Here is a 16,427-nt window from a genome sequence, read left to right as displayed (position 1 = left end):
CTTCCTTGGGCAGCCTGTTCCAGTGCCTGACCAACTCTCACAGTGAAGACGCATGAACATAGCCATCGGTGCCATTATAAAACTACCTTTCTTGTTAAGCTGAGAGAAGCCTATTTTGAAGGCTCTGGTGATGGGAATTTCTTTGGAGACCAAAGCAGAAGGTGGAAATGTGGGGAGAGTAATGTTAGTTTTAAGATGTTTTACCACGTATACGTTTATGAGCTATATACTGTCTCAAATAGTTTCTTACTTCTCAGGAGCTTACTCTTTAACAGTGGCTCTTGTATCTTCCCATGGTCTACCTATCAGGGAGTTTTGCTCTTTCAGTTGTGAATGTTGTATGCAGGGCTTTTAAAAGAACTTTATTTTGTAGCAGAAGTTAGAGGTTTTCATGTTATAAAACAATAATGACAGTACTGTGTACTTACCTAGCCCTTACTTACAGAATATGTCTGAATGTCAAGAAGAGCACAATCATTTTATCATATAATGGGCTTTATCTTCATATCCTGTTCTTGTCAGAGGACAAATGATCTAGGAATTATAATTATCAGAGGATAAATGATCATAGGAATTATTTTTATCAAAAGATAAATGATCGAGGAATTATTAACGCCAGATTGCACAGGGCCTTGAGCAACCCAGTCTAGTGTGGGGTTGGAGCTAGATGTAGAGTCTGTATATAGACCTCATAGCAGCCTTCCAGTATCTGAAGGGGGCCTATAGGGATGCTGGGAGGGACTCTTCACTAGGGATTGTAGTGATAGGACAAGGGGTAACGGGTTCAAACTTAAACAAGGGAAGTTTAGATTGGATATAAGGAGGAAATTCTTTTCTGTTAGGGTGGTGAGGCACTGGATTAGGTTGCCCAGGGAAGTTGTGAATGCTCCATCCCTGGCAGTGTTCAAGACCAGGTTGGACGAAGCCTTGGGTGAGATGGTTTAGTGTGAGGTGTCCCTGCCCATGGCAGGGGGGTTGGAACTAGATGATCTTAAGGTCCTTTCCAACCCAAACCATTCCCACAAATGGATGAGGTCATGATCCTTAGTGCTGTCCCATTGATTGAGCTTGATGAAATTGCGGAAAGAAGTTTTCCGACCAAAGTGGGCTGGACCATTGCCTCATCCTACTGCAGATCTTGTCCTGAAGCAAACTGCTGAATGTATGCAGAGCTTGACCAAGCTGCATGGTCCTTTTGGAGCTCAGCGTTCCTAGGGCCATGGGGTTCATTCATCCTGTTACCTCCTCTAAGGTTACCTGGGCAGTGACAGTCTTTAATAAACGGAGATGGTTCTCCTGAAGGCAAGAAAAGGCACATGATTTGCAAATACTGATACTTACGAAAGCCAAACCCATTACTCAGATACTGCTTTTCTGGCTCTTTGCGTGCGCTCATGTTTAAGTCATCTGTACGGAGTGATTTGCCAGTCAGTGTTTAGCCACAGTTTGTTCTGTTAGGAAAGGCTCTGGGAGATGTCACGTTTTTGTATTTTCTAAATACAAAAGAGGGGGATTTTAGTTCTTTGCTGATTTTCTTGGGATTGCAGAGATGAGGAGTGACAAACACTACGCAGACAGATATAAGAAGCAATAAGCTATGTTTTTACAATCAATAGAAGTGGTTTTAAAACTTTCATCCTTCAGTTCCTCCTGGTTTCTGGTTACTAAATCCCACGAAGAAGACGTATCGTTATCCTCTGCTCCACCATTTCAGATGTTCAGAGCCCTTGATAAATTAGCAGACTGGTTATTCAGAAAAATAAAATTACATTGCTGGATTGGATTTATGACTATTATGCAAATGTAGCTGCCATATTCTCTGCAGAAAACACATTTAAACATGCAGAAATAACAATAATCCTGTTCAGGAGCTACTCCTATACTTCCCTATATAGAATTGAGTGTTCATTAATAACTTCAGGATTGTTATTAAAATTGTTCTATTGTAACATGTAATTTACTTAAACTGACTACATCTTTCTCAAAATGGTTTTAATTACAGAAATAAATGACAAAGCTTAGTGGAGATGCTTATACAACAGTGCAGTCATTTTCTGTGTGCCAACTGGAACTCATTTTTAACAGATGGAATTCACTAGTCTGCAAAGAGCAAGCATGAGGCCTTAAAACTTTACTTAATCAGTCTGATAAAGAATGAACCTGGTGTCTTCCACAGTATTTTTTCTTGGCTTCTACTTTAGTAATCAATTATTCTGTTACAGCTGTAGAGAAAGAAGGATTTGCTAATTTTACTGAGGATGTGTTTTGCTATTAGCATCAGTTTTGTATGTCAACAAGACGTTGTGGGTCATAATAAAGGTAAGGCTCAAAATAATCCCCTTTCTCTGTAGAGACTGTGACATTTTTCCATCTTCCTTCTGGTGGTGTGGGCAATATTGTTGCAGATTATTTTGGCCTCTTGTTCCTCTCTTCTTTTTTGTTGTCATTCTGCCCAACTCTGTTCTAGTAGCTCTTGTTTTCTTTCTGGTATGAACTCCTTTCAAATTCTGATTCAGGATAAAGGCCGTAGATAGCCCTAAGATGAAGCCAGGACTTTAGACACAACCTACAAGGGAAAGAAAACCACTGTTTTGCTCCTAGTTGATGAGCTGGTTGATTACAGATCTCACTTCTTCCTTGAGATGCATTAATGAACAGCAGCAAAACTGCAGCCCAGGAGTAGCTCAAAAAGTGGAGGCACACTGATTAGTCATTGCATAAAGAAAGGAGACATTGTCAATATGGAGAAAACAAAGGTATCAAGCTGAATGACCCTGTGGACTGGGGTAGGAGCAGAGAGGTGAATTCATTAGTATCATGTGCAAAATCCCATACTTGACAAGAACAAGATATTCAGCTACAAGTTAATTGCTCATCAGTTAGAAATGAATGTGAAGGGAGAGCGTGCCATGTGCTAAATGACAACAGGATGGGTAAACTGGCGTGTTGTGGCCGTGGACAAGGCAACTGTATTGCCGGCCTGTATCAAAGGAGAGAGAACCAGCAAAGATTCTGTCCTACAGGAGAAAAACAGGCTGCTTTATGGGGCACTAGCAGCACAGCAGTACTTGGCATCCACTGGAAACATGGTGTCTTTATTCCAGTGTACTTCAAAGGAACACAGTATTAGTTACAGCAGAGCATAAGAACTACTGCGAGATCACATCTTTGCTTGTCTGATGTGATCCTTCTCACATTGCCATCCTTTAAAAGAGTGTGGCTTGTTTTCCCAACTTAGGTTGGGAATAAAAAGAGTGGTGTTCCAGTACAAATACCAGTCAAAAAACAAACTGGAGTGATCAGTTGATATCAAGGTCCTGTGCTGGTGATGATAAGGACATAGCCCTCTTGAACCAGGAGGTCTCCAGTTCTGCATTCCTGTAGGATCACTCTGGATAGAAGGGGCTTGGGAAGGTCGGCTCGGAGAGAGGGGGCCTAATGACAGCTAGATGGAAGACAAGAATGACTGGGCATGGCATCTGGCAAAAATTAGCTAAAGAGACTTCACAAAGAAATAAATATTAGGCCAGTAAGCAGGACCCAAGAGATGTTTTCCAGCCAAATTTTACTTCCTAGTAGCACTCTGATTTTCAAAGGCTGTTTTAGCCTTTTCTTTGGATAGGTGATACCAGAAACCACTCAGTCATATGTGCCTGTTAGACCCAAGCTCCTCAGAACTTACATTGTACTTATATTTGACACTAATTAAACATTTAGAAATAATATCATAAATTAAATAAACTGCACCACCTGTCATGGACTGGTAAAATAAGTTGAATGTGAAAATGATATCAGTTATAAGAGGCAGTGACTTGACTTTTTATTATAAATACACAAGTTTTTGCATCTGTACCCTCTGGGGTTTTTTTAAAACCTCTGCTTTCATCCTTCCATGTCTTACTCATTTTATTATTTATGCATTTCCTTTGGCAGGGTTGTGTTAAATATTGAAATGTTTGTGATGTAAACCAGACTGTGATTTCAGTTCTAAATATTTCTTATGGAGCTAAAAGCTTAAATTTAATATTAGGCTGGTTTTAGTTATTTTTATTGTTTTGATTTTGTAGAAAGACCAAACAAGGATATACTTAGCTCATTAACAATAAATGAGGAGATAGTGCAGCTATGCTGTCAAGGAAATGAAAGAGCATAGAAAATACATTCAGGATTAATTAATGGTTTTACTCCACAACGTCCTACTTTTTATTCTGTAGTCTTCTTAAAAGCACAAAAAACATTTTTGGTACACAAAGAATAATTATCCTGGTCACTTTCAGTTATATAAATATAGACATCTAGAATAACAGAATGGTTTGGGTTGGAAAGGACCTCAAAGCTCATCCAGTTCCAAACTGCTGCCACAGCCAGGGACACCTTTCACTAGACCAGGTTGCTCCAAGCCCCATCCAACCTGGCCTTGAACACTGCCAGGGATGGGGCAGCCACAGCTTCTCTGGGCAGCCTGTGCCAGTGCCTCAGCACCCTCACAGGGAAGAGCGTCTTCCTTATATTTAACCTAAATCTCCCCTGTTTTAAGTATGAACCCAAATTAGTCTTTCTAACTTGGATCTTCCCCCAAATAATGCATTTACACTGATAAAAAATGCTTTATTTCTAAACTGTTGCAGCTTACTTCTGTTTCCAAAATTTGAGGGATATTGTAATGGGGTCAGTCCTCTTCACTGATTTAAATCAATCTGCACCTTCGACACTGGAAGCACAGTGAGCCATTCCCCCTTGTCATGTCACTACATGTCCTTGTAAAATGCCAATTAAAATTCAGTGATATTGTTTAAAAAAAATAGAGGGGGGGAGATCTGAGCAGGTGAATTCTATGGTTTTGAAATCTGTGAGTAGATGAATATTGTGGCAGAAAATACGTTCCTGTTTCTTTATTGTTAGTGTTTAGGTGCTAAATCCACTTCTGCAGTGGCATGAAGCAAGGCATTCTAATGGAGCCTGAGAGTACCTTGCTCTGCTGCTCAAGGATGTTGCTGGTCCAGCATAGCTGTGCTGCAGCTTCTCTTCAGAAGGTTTCTGCAGAGAAACCTAAACCTGTAGGGAGCCCTGGGGGGATAAGGTACTCCTTCCCTTCCCTTTGTGCTCCTTCTGTGGCCAAGGAGCTGTACCTGGAGCAGGAGGAGATGCTTCCTCCATCAGGCAGAGTGTGCCTGACCTCTGGGACTTAGCTGGGACAAAGCAGCTGTGAATTCTACTGCTAAGAAAAGAAGAAAAAACAGATTTGCATTTTGTTTGTTTTGATTCCACTACTTAAAACTAATCTCGGGTAGCTTTTTATTTTCTTGAAAGCTGCTTTGTACTGACTAGCCCTTGGTATTTGTCAGATTCTTTGTTTTCTCCATGTATTCCCTGCTGGCCTACTCAGAAGCTAGTTAAATTATGAGGATTATTCAGAGCTCCACTGGATAATAAAATGGTCTATTGATTAGTAAACTTCTAATTACTTGTCTGTTAGTATAAGGAGAAGTAAGATTTGATAGTAAACAAAGCAGAAAGCAAATAAGGTGTTTCCAACATGTAAGGGTATGCATGCTTGTGTGTGGCCTTGTACACGAGTATTGTAATTTCCAGTTTATCATCATGAGTTTATTTGACTGCTCACATGAGTTTATTTGACTGCTCATAGAACTGTGACCTGCACAAGCAGTCTTTCTGACAGATAGGCAGCACAAAAATACAATTCCTTCTTTATTTTTTGTTTTCTGCAATACACTGTGTATGCACTGGAAGAATAACATGATGAGCAATATGGTTTTGATTTTTCATGTCTTGTCATAATGAAATGAAAGTTATGGCTAATTTGTGTTTTAACTAGGTATGCATGGATATAAATGAATATAAATCGTGTGTCAAAGTTTTAGTTTGAAAAAGGGTGAACACCAGTAAGTAGTGAAACCTTTCCACTTGCATCACATGCCTCCATACTGGTTCAGTGTGTCAAATCATGGAATCACAGAATGGTTTGGGTTGGAAAGGACCTTAAGATCGTCTAGTTCCAACCCCCTGCCACAGGCAGGGACACCTCACACTAGACCATGTTGCTCAAAACTGTCCAACCTGGCCTTGAACACTGCCAGGGATGGAGCATTTACTTCTTTGAGCAACTTGTTCCAGTGCCTCACTACCCTATGATCATCCTAAAATCACCTATGGTCTTCCTTAAAAATGATGTGTAGTGTGTATTCCACCTTCACACCAGTTTCTTTAGTAGCTCTTGCCTTGAATAGGTGTGTGGAATCTGTGGAAAGGATGCAGATTGCTTAGGATACAAGCAATGTATCCTAGGCAATCCTAAACTAGTTTAAGGATACAAGCCTTGCTTAGGAGGAGAATGGCAATAACACTCTCTTCTGCTTCCTTACCAGTAAATGGTAAGGTGATGTCAACACTGGTCTCACTTGTGCTTGTAGGTGACTGTGATTCCCAAAGAGGTACGAAAGCAGAGGACAGACTTTGGGATGTTTCGAAAAATATGGATTGAAATCCTTGCAGAACTGCTGTTAATTTCGTAAGGAGCAGGGTTCCTCACAAGCCCCTTTAATGCCTCTTGCACAATGCACAGAGGTATTCCCATGAATATCTTTGGGCTCTGCATTCCCGTTTAGGTTTTCTACTAATTACTTCTTTAAAATGCTATGAACTTCAAACAAAAAACAACTAATTCCCCCCCCCCCCCAACAACAACTTTGAGTAGTTCTTGCTTATGGCAAAATAGCTAAGCCAGAGCAGTAATTTAATTAAAGTGTAAAAAATCATGTAATTCTCATGAAGTATTCAAATTCCTTTTTGTTGGAGATTTTTTCATTTCATTTCATTTCATTAGAACTGTCCAAGTATCAAGGGCTCAGCTTCCTGTATTGTTGTGCCCTTTTAGAAAATGTAATTTTCTCACTCAGAAATGAAGCAGTTCCCATTGCTTTTAATCTTGCTTGTAGGTCAACTTGACTGCAATGTAGTTTTCATGGCCTCTTCTAGTTTGCCTGGTTTTCCTCCATGGTAAAAACCCTTTCGTTTTAAACCTGGCTGCCGGGAGAGAGGCAGGTGAGCAGCCCTGTGCTTTCTGTATGTTCAGTCTTACCAGCACATGAGCCTCCTCATCTCCTGTCACCCCAAGGTTGATGTCAGAGCAAGATATTCTCTGCTAAATGTGAATTCCTTTACTAGTTTTGTGTTCTTCCTCTAGGCCTGTAATTAGAGCACTCCTGATAACCAGCACACAACTGCAGCCATTAATTAGCTCTTCATTTGAAGGTTTCTCTCCATGTTTCCATCCTTGTCAGCTTATCACAGCAGCATCACAGCATGGTTTAGGTTGGAAGGGACCTTAAAGCTTATCCATTTCCAACCCCCTGCCATGGGCAGGGACACATTCCACTAAACCAGGTTGCTCCAAGCCCCATCCAGCCTGGCCTTGAACACTGCCAGGGATGGGGCAGCCACAGCTTCTCTGGGCAACCTGTGCCAGGGCCTTGCCTCCCTCACAGGGAAGAATTTCTGTGCCGGCTGAGCAACCAGCATTACATTGTCTGTGCTTCTGTGGGTGTCTGTGCAGTTATTCAGTAGCTGCTTTATTGTTCTGCAGAGCATAGAAATGTGCAGTCCAGGCTCTGCTGTTTACCTGACAGAACAGTCAAAACAGGTTTCTGATTCAAGAGGTAGCAGTAGACACCCAGTCTCTGTGGGCATCTCCACATTAGGGGATAATGGAATCATTTACTAACAACCAAAGAAATTATTTATTAGGATATAAAACCTTTAATTTAGAAGGCAGGTTTCACATTCTCTTTTTTTCTTTTCATATTCCCACTCTGCAAAATGTAGCAAAACCCAAAATTAATGCATTTGCACACCTATTTCTGAGCTATGTGGGTGTCTCTGAAAAGGTATGATTTTAAAGTAGAACAAACAATATATTAATAGCTGTCTTCTTTGAACCAACAGGTTTCAGAAATCCAAAGATCCAGATCAATCAAACCCAATATATTGCACTTTCTGCTCTGTTAGTCTTAGATTTAACCTGGTTTATAAACGTTGAAATTGCACCAAGAATTCCCCAGCTGCTAAAAATGGCTCTGATAGAGCAGGGCAAAGTCACACCTGGGGAAAATATGCTGGAAGCTGAGACTTCACCTTTCTGTCTGCTCCCCTAACTATCTGGTACAACAGGTTTGTGTCTTACGGTATCACAGAATAACAGAATGGTTTGGGTTTGAAGAGACCTTAAAAATCATCCAGTTCCAGCCCCCTGCCATGGGCAGGGACACCTTCTGCTAGACCAGGTTGCTCCAAGCCCCCTCCAACCTGGCCTTGAACACTGCCAGGGATGGGGCAGCCACAGCTTCTCTGGGCACCCTGTGCCAGCGCCTCAGCACCCTCACAGGGAAGAACTTCTTCCTAATGTCTAATTAAATCTCCTGTATACATTACCTTGTATGCATTTTGCTGTAGGCAGTTGTCCCTGCTATCCATAGGGAAGGCTGACAGAAGAGTGTAAAGCCTTTCCTGACCCTGCCAAAGCTGATGAGAGAATTGCTTTGAATCTGATAATCTGTGAAATACACAATCATGTTGAAACATTTGAGTATCAAATGTCGACTGAGATACGAAGTGGTATAAATATCTTTATTGTTTACCGAATATCCTCATCTGCAGTTGTTCCTAGTTTATTTACTTGTGCGCACACAGATGTGCATTATGAACCCAGGAGGAACGAACATAAAGACTTCTTTTTTCTTTATTTGCCTTCTTCTTATTTGGGGGAAGAAAACGTGATCTCTGCCATGCTGAAGAGCACAGAGTAAAAGCGGCTTTGTGTCCTCATTTCTCCCAGGGCCTGAACTGACATCCACTGAAACAAGAATAGCACCTTAAAATCCCTGGATGTTGGTTTGAAACAACATATCAAAGAGATTTGTTCCATCATTGTCCTGTGCTCCCTTTGCCCCCCTACAGTAAGAAGAAGGAGGGGCTATATGTCTGTGACCTATACAGAGGTGCAGTTGGTGCAGAAACCAAGGCAGGTGATGTCTTTACACAGACAGTGGACAGTCAGGAACAAGTTAAGGCAGCCTTAATATTTCCTACATGGAAACAGGGGGCAAAGGCTCTTCTCCTAGCCAGCGCAGGAGAGCAAGGGTGAACACTTCCTGAATGTTACAACTGGTAGTATATTTGTGTAGCTATAGGGGCGAAATAGATCCGTGTGAATAATTAGGTGTTGTCATTCTGGATTATTTTTAATTAGCAAAGCGTGGGCATTGTATCTCCACAATTTCAGAATGCTGCTCTGCATTTGTCTCATCTGATCTTTGATTTTGGTTTTTTACCCACTGAAGGGTATCATACACTTGTTTTTTTTGTATGTGCTATTGGAGATAGGATCAGACTAGGAGCAAAATTTCTTCCTCTTTATTCTTATAGGTGTTCAGCTTCAAACATGCTTCCACCAGTGTTTGATTTTGCCATTTCAATAATCCTAAGAATTGCAGTGATTTAATTTTAATCATCCTTGGAAGATTTCAGTGCAAGTAGCTGACTGCTTCCCCCTTCCTAAATCTGCATCTGTGTATCTTCTCATTTAATTTGTCCCCTCCCCCCTAGAGAAAATAATGAGTACTTATGACTAAACCAGGTAGGTGTGAGCAATAAGACAGTGTGCTAATATTTGCAAGGGTAAGAAATGTAGTTTATGGAAACAATTGAGACAGAATATGTCCTATGTAATTACCCAAGTAGCTGCATGTCCTCTAGTTTTCCCTGTGTATTATTATGACTGTGTTGATCAGCCAGGTGTAGAGGGATAGGGAAAGACCAGTAAAAAAGTAGGGGATAGTAAGTAAAATGGTAATAGGAAGAGGACAGTGAAAATACATGTGTGCCCAGCAAAAAGAGCACATTCCACCTGTTTCTTGGCAGTACATGCTTTGGGACTAAAGTCTAATGGCAGCTGTTAGTTCCAAACAGGAAAGATTGATCTAAATTACGGCTTCTTGAGAGGGTAATTTTTTCCCTTGACAGCTTGTCTACTTCCATTTGCTTAAAGAAGGAGGAGGATTTTGACCTTTTGAGCAGGGAAGGCAGCTCTCTTAAAGATTTTCATCAACGTCGAGCTTGTTTTCCAGCGATCCATGGGAACAGAGGTATCCGCAAGTTGGCCTGATGGGGTACAGTTTGGCTGACAGTGATGAGAAAGTTCAGACCTCTGGGAAGGAGATTGCAGACTTCCTGCTAGAAGGGGGTAATTCTGTCACAGGTGCAGAGTACAGCGAGTGTTACAGGGATAACAAAAAGTGTTGATGCTGACGTTTATTTCCCAGAGTTTAGTAGTTTAGCAGCGTGGAGCCTTGCAGAAGTATCAAGGGGGAAGGTGACGATGTCACGTTGAACACAGCCCAAATCCTATCCTGGTTGTCCTGCAAAAAGAGAAAGGCTGCTTCCTTAATACCAGATCTCCCTGGACAAGAATGAATTTGCATCTGAGTAATTAGGAAATTAAAACTCACTGTGGCCTGCAAATCCACATACACCTCAGAGTTGTTAAATACGTTTTCCAAGGGGTTTGCAGGTGACCAGTTATCAGCAGAGCCCACCTGAGCCCAAGAGAGCTGTGACTCAAGCTGAAATGCGAATTTAATCCTTATATTTAAATCTCACATAACTTGCACGTTCACGAAGAGCATCAGAAGTAATGGGTAACGTAGCAGAAGTCTTACTTTCATCTCAAACAGCTTAATTTAAGCCTGCCCTTAGGTTGAAGTGTAAGAACTTGAGGCTTCCACCTCCCCCTGAATTGTAGGTGTAATTTTTGTTGATAAAATGTTATCTGAAAAAAACAAGTTACAAATACAAAACAAATTGTGGAGCTTTTTTGCTCTTGGGTAGCTATTTTCCTAGATAAATGACAATAATTTTAACTGCCTGTTCTGTGCAGCAGCGAGGATTTTAATGATGATATGTCTGTACTGTTCTTGTCTAGTTAATGAAATATCTAGCATATTTAGATTTAAATCAGATCTCAAGTTTTGCTTATTCTGTTCTCGGAGGTGTATGTTGGATTTTATCTCTTTTTTTTGGTGTAGGCTTTTCAGGCAATTTAAAATGCTTTTGCATTTTAGAAACTACATCTATTTGTCTTTGTGATATTTAGCGCAATGGCCCAGGCTATGAAATACATGCTGTACTACTATTTTGATATACTATGCTATATACATTTCCTATCCCTCAGTGCAGTGTTTTAAGCAGTAAGTTGTATGTATTTGGCAAAATATACACATATTCAGCAAACCTTTCATGTACAGCTTAGGAGTGTGTGCTCAAGTTCAGGTTCATAGCTGTTTCTTGCATTTAGTGTTGTTTTTCATATATTTGGACTGGAGTCAAAAAAGCACTCTGGAATTTACTGAAATGTAACCTCCTGAGTACTTAAGTGTAAAGTCATAGAATCATAGAATAGTTAGGGTTGGGAAGGACCTTAAGATCAGGTGCATTTTGAACTGCTTTGCCGTGCTAAGCCCACAGTGTTTCCAGTGTCTTCACATCACAGAATCATAGAATAGTTTGTGTTGGAAGGGACCTTCAGAGGTCGTCTCGTCCACCCACCCTGCAATGGTGGTGAGAATTTGTATGGCAGGAGAAGCTGTAACCCTCTGGTAACAGTCATGCCTGTACCTAACACCAGCCTGGGCGTTCTGTGCATCTTCAAAATAGAGACTTGAAGGGAGTTTAAAGCAACCGTGAATATTTTGGGAGACGCCGTTGAAGCGCAGCACCGTCACACACACCACACCCCCCGCCTTCCCGCAGCCACCCCAGTGGAAAGAGGAGAGAGAAAAGCGTGTCCGTCCCCCCCACACCCATCGCCAGCCCCTGCGCCAGCTCCCTCCCCCCCTTCTCTCCTTCCCTCCTTCTCCACCGCGGCGGGGCGGAGCCCGCACCGCTCCGTTCCGCATCGCGGCGGCCGTCGCCGCGTCCTCCGGCGGTGCGGTGCGGTGCGGTGTGGTGTGCGGGGCCGGCGCGGGGTGGGGCGGGGGGGACGCGGGTGCGCAGGTGGCGGATCGTCGCCGCCTCGCCGGGAGCGCGGCTGCCACCACTATTGATTTCAGAGGATGGACTGAATTTCCTGGGATTTCCATTAGGAATTGAGGGGGGCGGGGGGGAGGGGGGGGGGGCGGGGAAAAAAAAATACCAACCCAACCCAACCCCAAAAGCAAAGCCGTAAGCACGCAGGGTAGCCAGGCAGACATGGATATGAGATGGCACTGTGAAAACTCGCAGGTAGCTGCTTCTCTCACAGCCGATGCAGAGCGCAGGCGAGGCACTGCAGCATGCAGGGTTTAAGATGCCATTAGGCTGGCAGCGAGGAGGAGAAAGGAAAAAAAAAATAAGAAAAAAAGCAAAAAGGCATTTGCACTGATTACTGAAATTGAATTTTATTATTATTTGAATTAAAATAGATCTCCTTGGAGATTGCATGTCATTAATGCTAAGATCAAATGTGTGCACGATACCTGTTTTAAATTCAGAAAAAGCTTTGAAATTGAATTATTTTTTTTTTCTTCTTTGCTCCAAGATGATACAGCTTCAGTACCCAGAGCATGGATGCTTCTGCTTTTTCTCTTCTTTTTTTTTAAAACAATAGAGCTAGGGTTTATTTTTTAGCATGTTGGCTCCAAATGAGTATAAAGGAAAGGAAAATTATGCAGGATCAAATAAAAGCATGAATAAAACCTGCTTCAAATAGTTGCCAGGCTGCTTTCTTTTTACTAATCTAGCAATTATTTTGGCTTAAATGATGCTTAAACCCTGACCATGCATGCTTCTCATTTTGGCTCTGGCTCTGCGTGTATGTGTGTGCGTACGTTATGTGTGTATTTGTGTTGATTTGATCTTCTTTCAGTGAGCGTTTGCACAACTGGAATTCCTGTGAGTTACATGCATGTTTTGATAAGAAAAAATTCCATACCAGCGAATGACTGTATCTGATTGACTAATATTTCATGATATATAATGCAAAGTAGTTTCATTTGTTAAGGAAGTTCATTCTAATCTCTTGGGGGGTGGACGGTAAATTGATGCATGTTTATGACAATGAAAGTGTCTCTTTTTTTAAAGATCAATGGTTTATTTGCTTGTTTCTAAGAGTGAAGAGCAAGGGGAGGGGGGGGTCTCTTTATCTATCTGTTCATCTATCCATTTATTTACTTATTTATACCAAACCCCCAAGGCATCTGATTTAAAAGAGCTTTGCTTCCAAAGCTTGCCATGTTACCTGAAAACAAGCAGAAAGGTGGTATGTTGTTTGTGAGGGAGCACTCAGCTCCTCTGGGGAAGTGCATGATCTTTCCTTGCTCCTTATTCATCCCCGAGAAGAGTTAAAATGCCGCATGGTGCATGCACTCTGGTGCCTGCGTGCACCATGGGAATTCTGCTGGCAAAACTAGAGCTGGCACCAGGTGGGACATGGGGTGTATTGCGATAGTGAGCAAAGACAAAGGTGAGGGTTGCCTAAAGGGGTTTGTAAACCCTTTTATCGGTACATAAATGTCTCATTTTTCTGATTTTCCCCTCATTAGGAAGAAAGAAAAGGGGAAAAAGCTTTTCTGATATGTTGTTGTCTTTCAGATGACTCAGAGGATAATAAAGTAGGGGAGACAGTTGTTCAGGTTTGTCGCAGTTTACAGGTTGGAACTGCTGAGTAGAGAGGAGTGATGGTTTGGGGGGGGGCTTTTTTCATGACTGTGAAAGGGTTGCCTGCTGAGCTGGATCCAGGCTATCCTTTTTACTGCAGTTCCAGGAGTGAGGATCAAACCTTGGTGTGCTGGGTATACTGTCTAATCCTGTTTGTGTTCATTAGCTGGGCTTCCTTAGAGTTCTGCCATTAAGCCATTTGTTTCATTGTATGATTCGAACCCTCTTAATATGCAGCTCTTATTGCTCTGGGCTAATCCATACCTTGTTTTGCTCTTCCCATAGTGTCTTACCCCCTTTCCCCCCCCCCCAGTAAACTATTTTGGGTGGTTGGTAGAGTTTTCCTGTGCTGAATGGTTCTGGCCTATTGGTATTTTAGGCCACTGTTCAAGTTCAGGCTGAAAACTTTGTGAATTAAGTTTGCCATTCCCAGCTCTGTTCCTAATAGTCTCCCACATCACCTAGGCATCATATATAATTTGACACAGCTGACAGCATCTACTTAAAGAAGCTTAGGGCTGAGCCAGAGTGGAAATTGAATTGCATCTCAACTCCCTAATATTAATGATCCTTCTAGGTCAGCACAGGAGTAATTGCCAGGGCAGCCTGAGGAATTGTCCATTAAACCTGCCTAGATGGTAGCTCACCTGTGGAGAGATGCATCCGGCTACCGTCTACAAAATGAATTCCATTTGCTTAATATAAGGTCTGCTGGAGTTATGAATATCTCAAAAGCCAACATGTGGTCTCAAGTTTAATATCAAGTCATTTTCCTGGTATTTTAAGATTGATTATAGGTAAGGATAGTCAGATTTGCCTCAGATGTGTCTGAAAAAGAAATCCACACAAAAATCTGGTTGGTGGTTGTATCCTGAAGGGCAAGCCTGTCTTTCTGTAAAGCTATATTTTGATCTAAAGCATTGTGGCATAAAGCAAGAGAAGAAAAGTTCATGATCTTCATGTTCTTTAGTCCTTGAGGTATCTGCACATTTTAAATAGCCCATTAATTAGTCAAAGTTCGTATACACCAGGGCAACCTGATTAGGTGGGCAGCTGGACCTTTAAATCCAAAATCAGTATTCAACAGGAATTCAGAGGAGGCAAACAGCCTAAGGACAATGTTTAAGAACTCAACAAGACTTTAAGTCTTTGAGTAATGCTGATTTAGCAAGAAATCCCAGTCACAGTGGGAGGGGATTTTTGTTTTGACCTTGTGTACTTGATATGACATAAAAAGTTAAGAGTTGTCAGCATGGCTTTACTGTGAGCAGGAAATGCAGAGGAGCTTCAGCCATCCTTTGCTGAAAGATACCCACATGGAGCACCAAAGAACAGAGGTGCACAGGAAAGATGCTTTAAAGTAAAAATCACATTCTTCTGAGCTTGCTCTGTGCCAGGTAGGTGATTGAACAAAAATGCTGTCATGAGGATAGTTGGGTGACACAGATGAGGGAACAACCTAACCTGCTTCAGTCCAAAAGGGAAATACCCTCCAGGAGATCTTGGACCACTACCTGTTTATCTATCCTCTTTCCCTTCACAGCTACTGAAAATCATGGTGTTTTTTTCAATGGCCACATAAACTATAGCAGCTCCATATCAGAAAAGGATTTCTCACTCTACTGACATCGTTCTGCCTTGGGTCACCCACTGCCACTACTTAGAGCAATTGTTTCCCCTCCTTAGAGCTCTTTACGTATTCGCACTGTTGGAGGTGGTGTCACAGCTTGATTGGGTTGAGTGTATATAAAACAATCATCAAGATAAGTAGTTGAAGAAAACATCAAATTGAGTCTTAGCCAAGGAGAAGCTCAACAGTTGGAACTTGGTGATAAAAAGTAAATGGTTTTCATAATCTTTTGGTTACCATTTTCAATAGCTTGAAATATTATAGAATTGTTCTTAGTTGTGTATATTAATATGTTTAGTCATTCTATTTTATTTCACGTTACTCTAGCAAAGTTTTTTTTCAGTGACTTAACTAATCACCTTTTCTGACACAAAAATCATTTTACACTTGTTTTGCACCTTCAGCCAGTAGTAACTTTGGATTTCTGACTCCATCGTTGTCCCTTTGATTTTACATTTCTGACATGGATTGAAAAGCCATGTGGTAGCTTGTCCTGTTCTTGTCCTGACACGGATTGTAAAGCCATGTGGTAGCCTGTCCTGTTCTTCCTCAAAGTAGCAGGTCCCGGGAGAGTCTGACAAAAGCATGAGGGGTTGCTCTTGTAGGGTAGCTTGAACGATGGCAGTATTTTGCTATGCTGTTCTGCATTGCCTCTCTTTTTATCTTTGTCTGCATCTGAAATGTAATTTATTTTTCCCTGTGGGATGCATAATTAGATCTAGCTATATAGTCACACACAACTAAGTAGGGCTAATACTGTTTTTCTGATCACATCTTGCAGTCCCTTTTGGGTGAAACTTCAGGTAATGCCTCCAATCTGAGTACTGTATCAAAATGAGATAGAGCAGGGGCCGAGGGCAAAACTCAGTCAACAGGTTTTTGAAAGGGTGTTGGCCAACTGTACAACAAGCAGCCAACAAAGCCCCCACAGTAAGGAGCAAAGCATAGTTTTTAGTTCCTCGTTCGTATTACAATTACTTAGTAACAGTGCCATGACAACAAATGAAAAGTCACCAATTCACTTTACACCTAACACCAGCGTATAAAAAGATAAATACTGGTATTGTATTAAATGGCAGGAATGCACCTC

The 16,427-nt window shown here is 41.6% G+C and overlaps 1 protein-coding gene across 30 annotated transcripts in view; it reads left to right on the top strand.

Moving 5' to 3' along the window:
• The window catches only part of NRXN1 (neurexin 1), a 682,391-nt gene that overhangs the window by 616,535 nt on the left and 49,429 nt on the right, over positions 1–16,427 (top strand). Inside the window, exon 1 of one of the 30 annotated variants that reach the window (XM_062605794.1) lies at positions 12,068–12,294. The exons of 28 other annotated variants lie outside the window; for them this stretch is intronic. In XM_062605794.1, coding sequence (XP_062461778.1) covers positions 12,262–12,294 — 33 coding nt within the window. In that variant the 5' untranslated portion in view covers positions 12,068–12,261. Of the gene's footprint in view, positions 1–12,067; positions 12,295–16,427 lie in introns of those variants that run through there. One more of the 30 variants, XM_062605793.1, reaches the window with a different exon arrangement.

This window comes from Pezoporus occidentalis, unplaced genomic scaffold, assembly GCF_034315485.1.
Source record: "Pezoporus occidentalis ecotype Australia unplaced genomic scaffold, CSIRO_AGI_Poc_V1 ctg93, whole genome shotgun sequence".
Lineage (NCBI taxonomy): Eukaryota > Metazoa > Chordata > Aves > Psittaciformes > Psittacidae > Pezoporus > Pezoporus occidentalis.
This window is presented reverse-complemented; position numbering and strand designations above follow the sequence as displayed.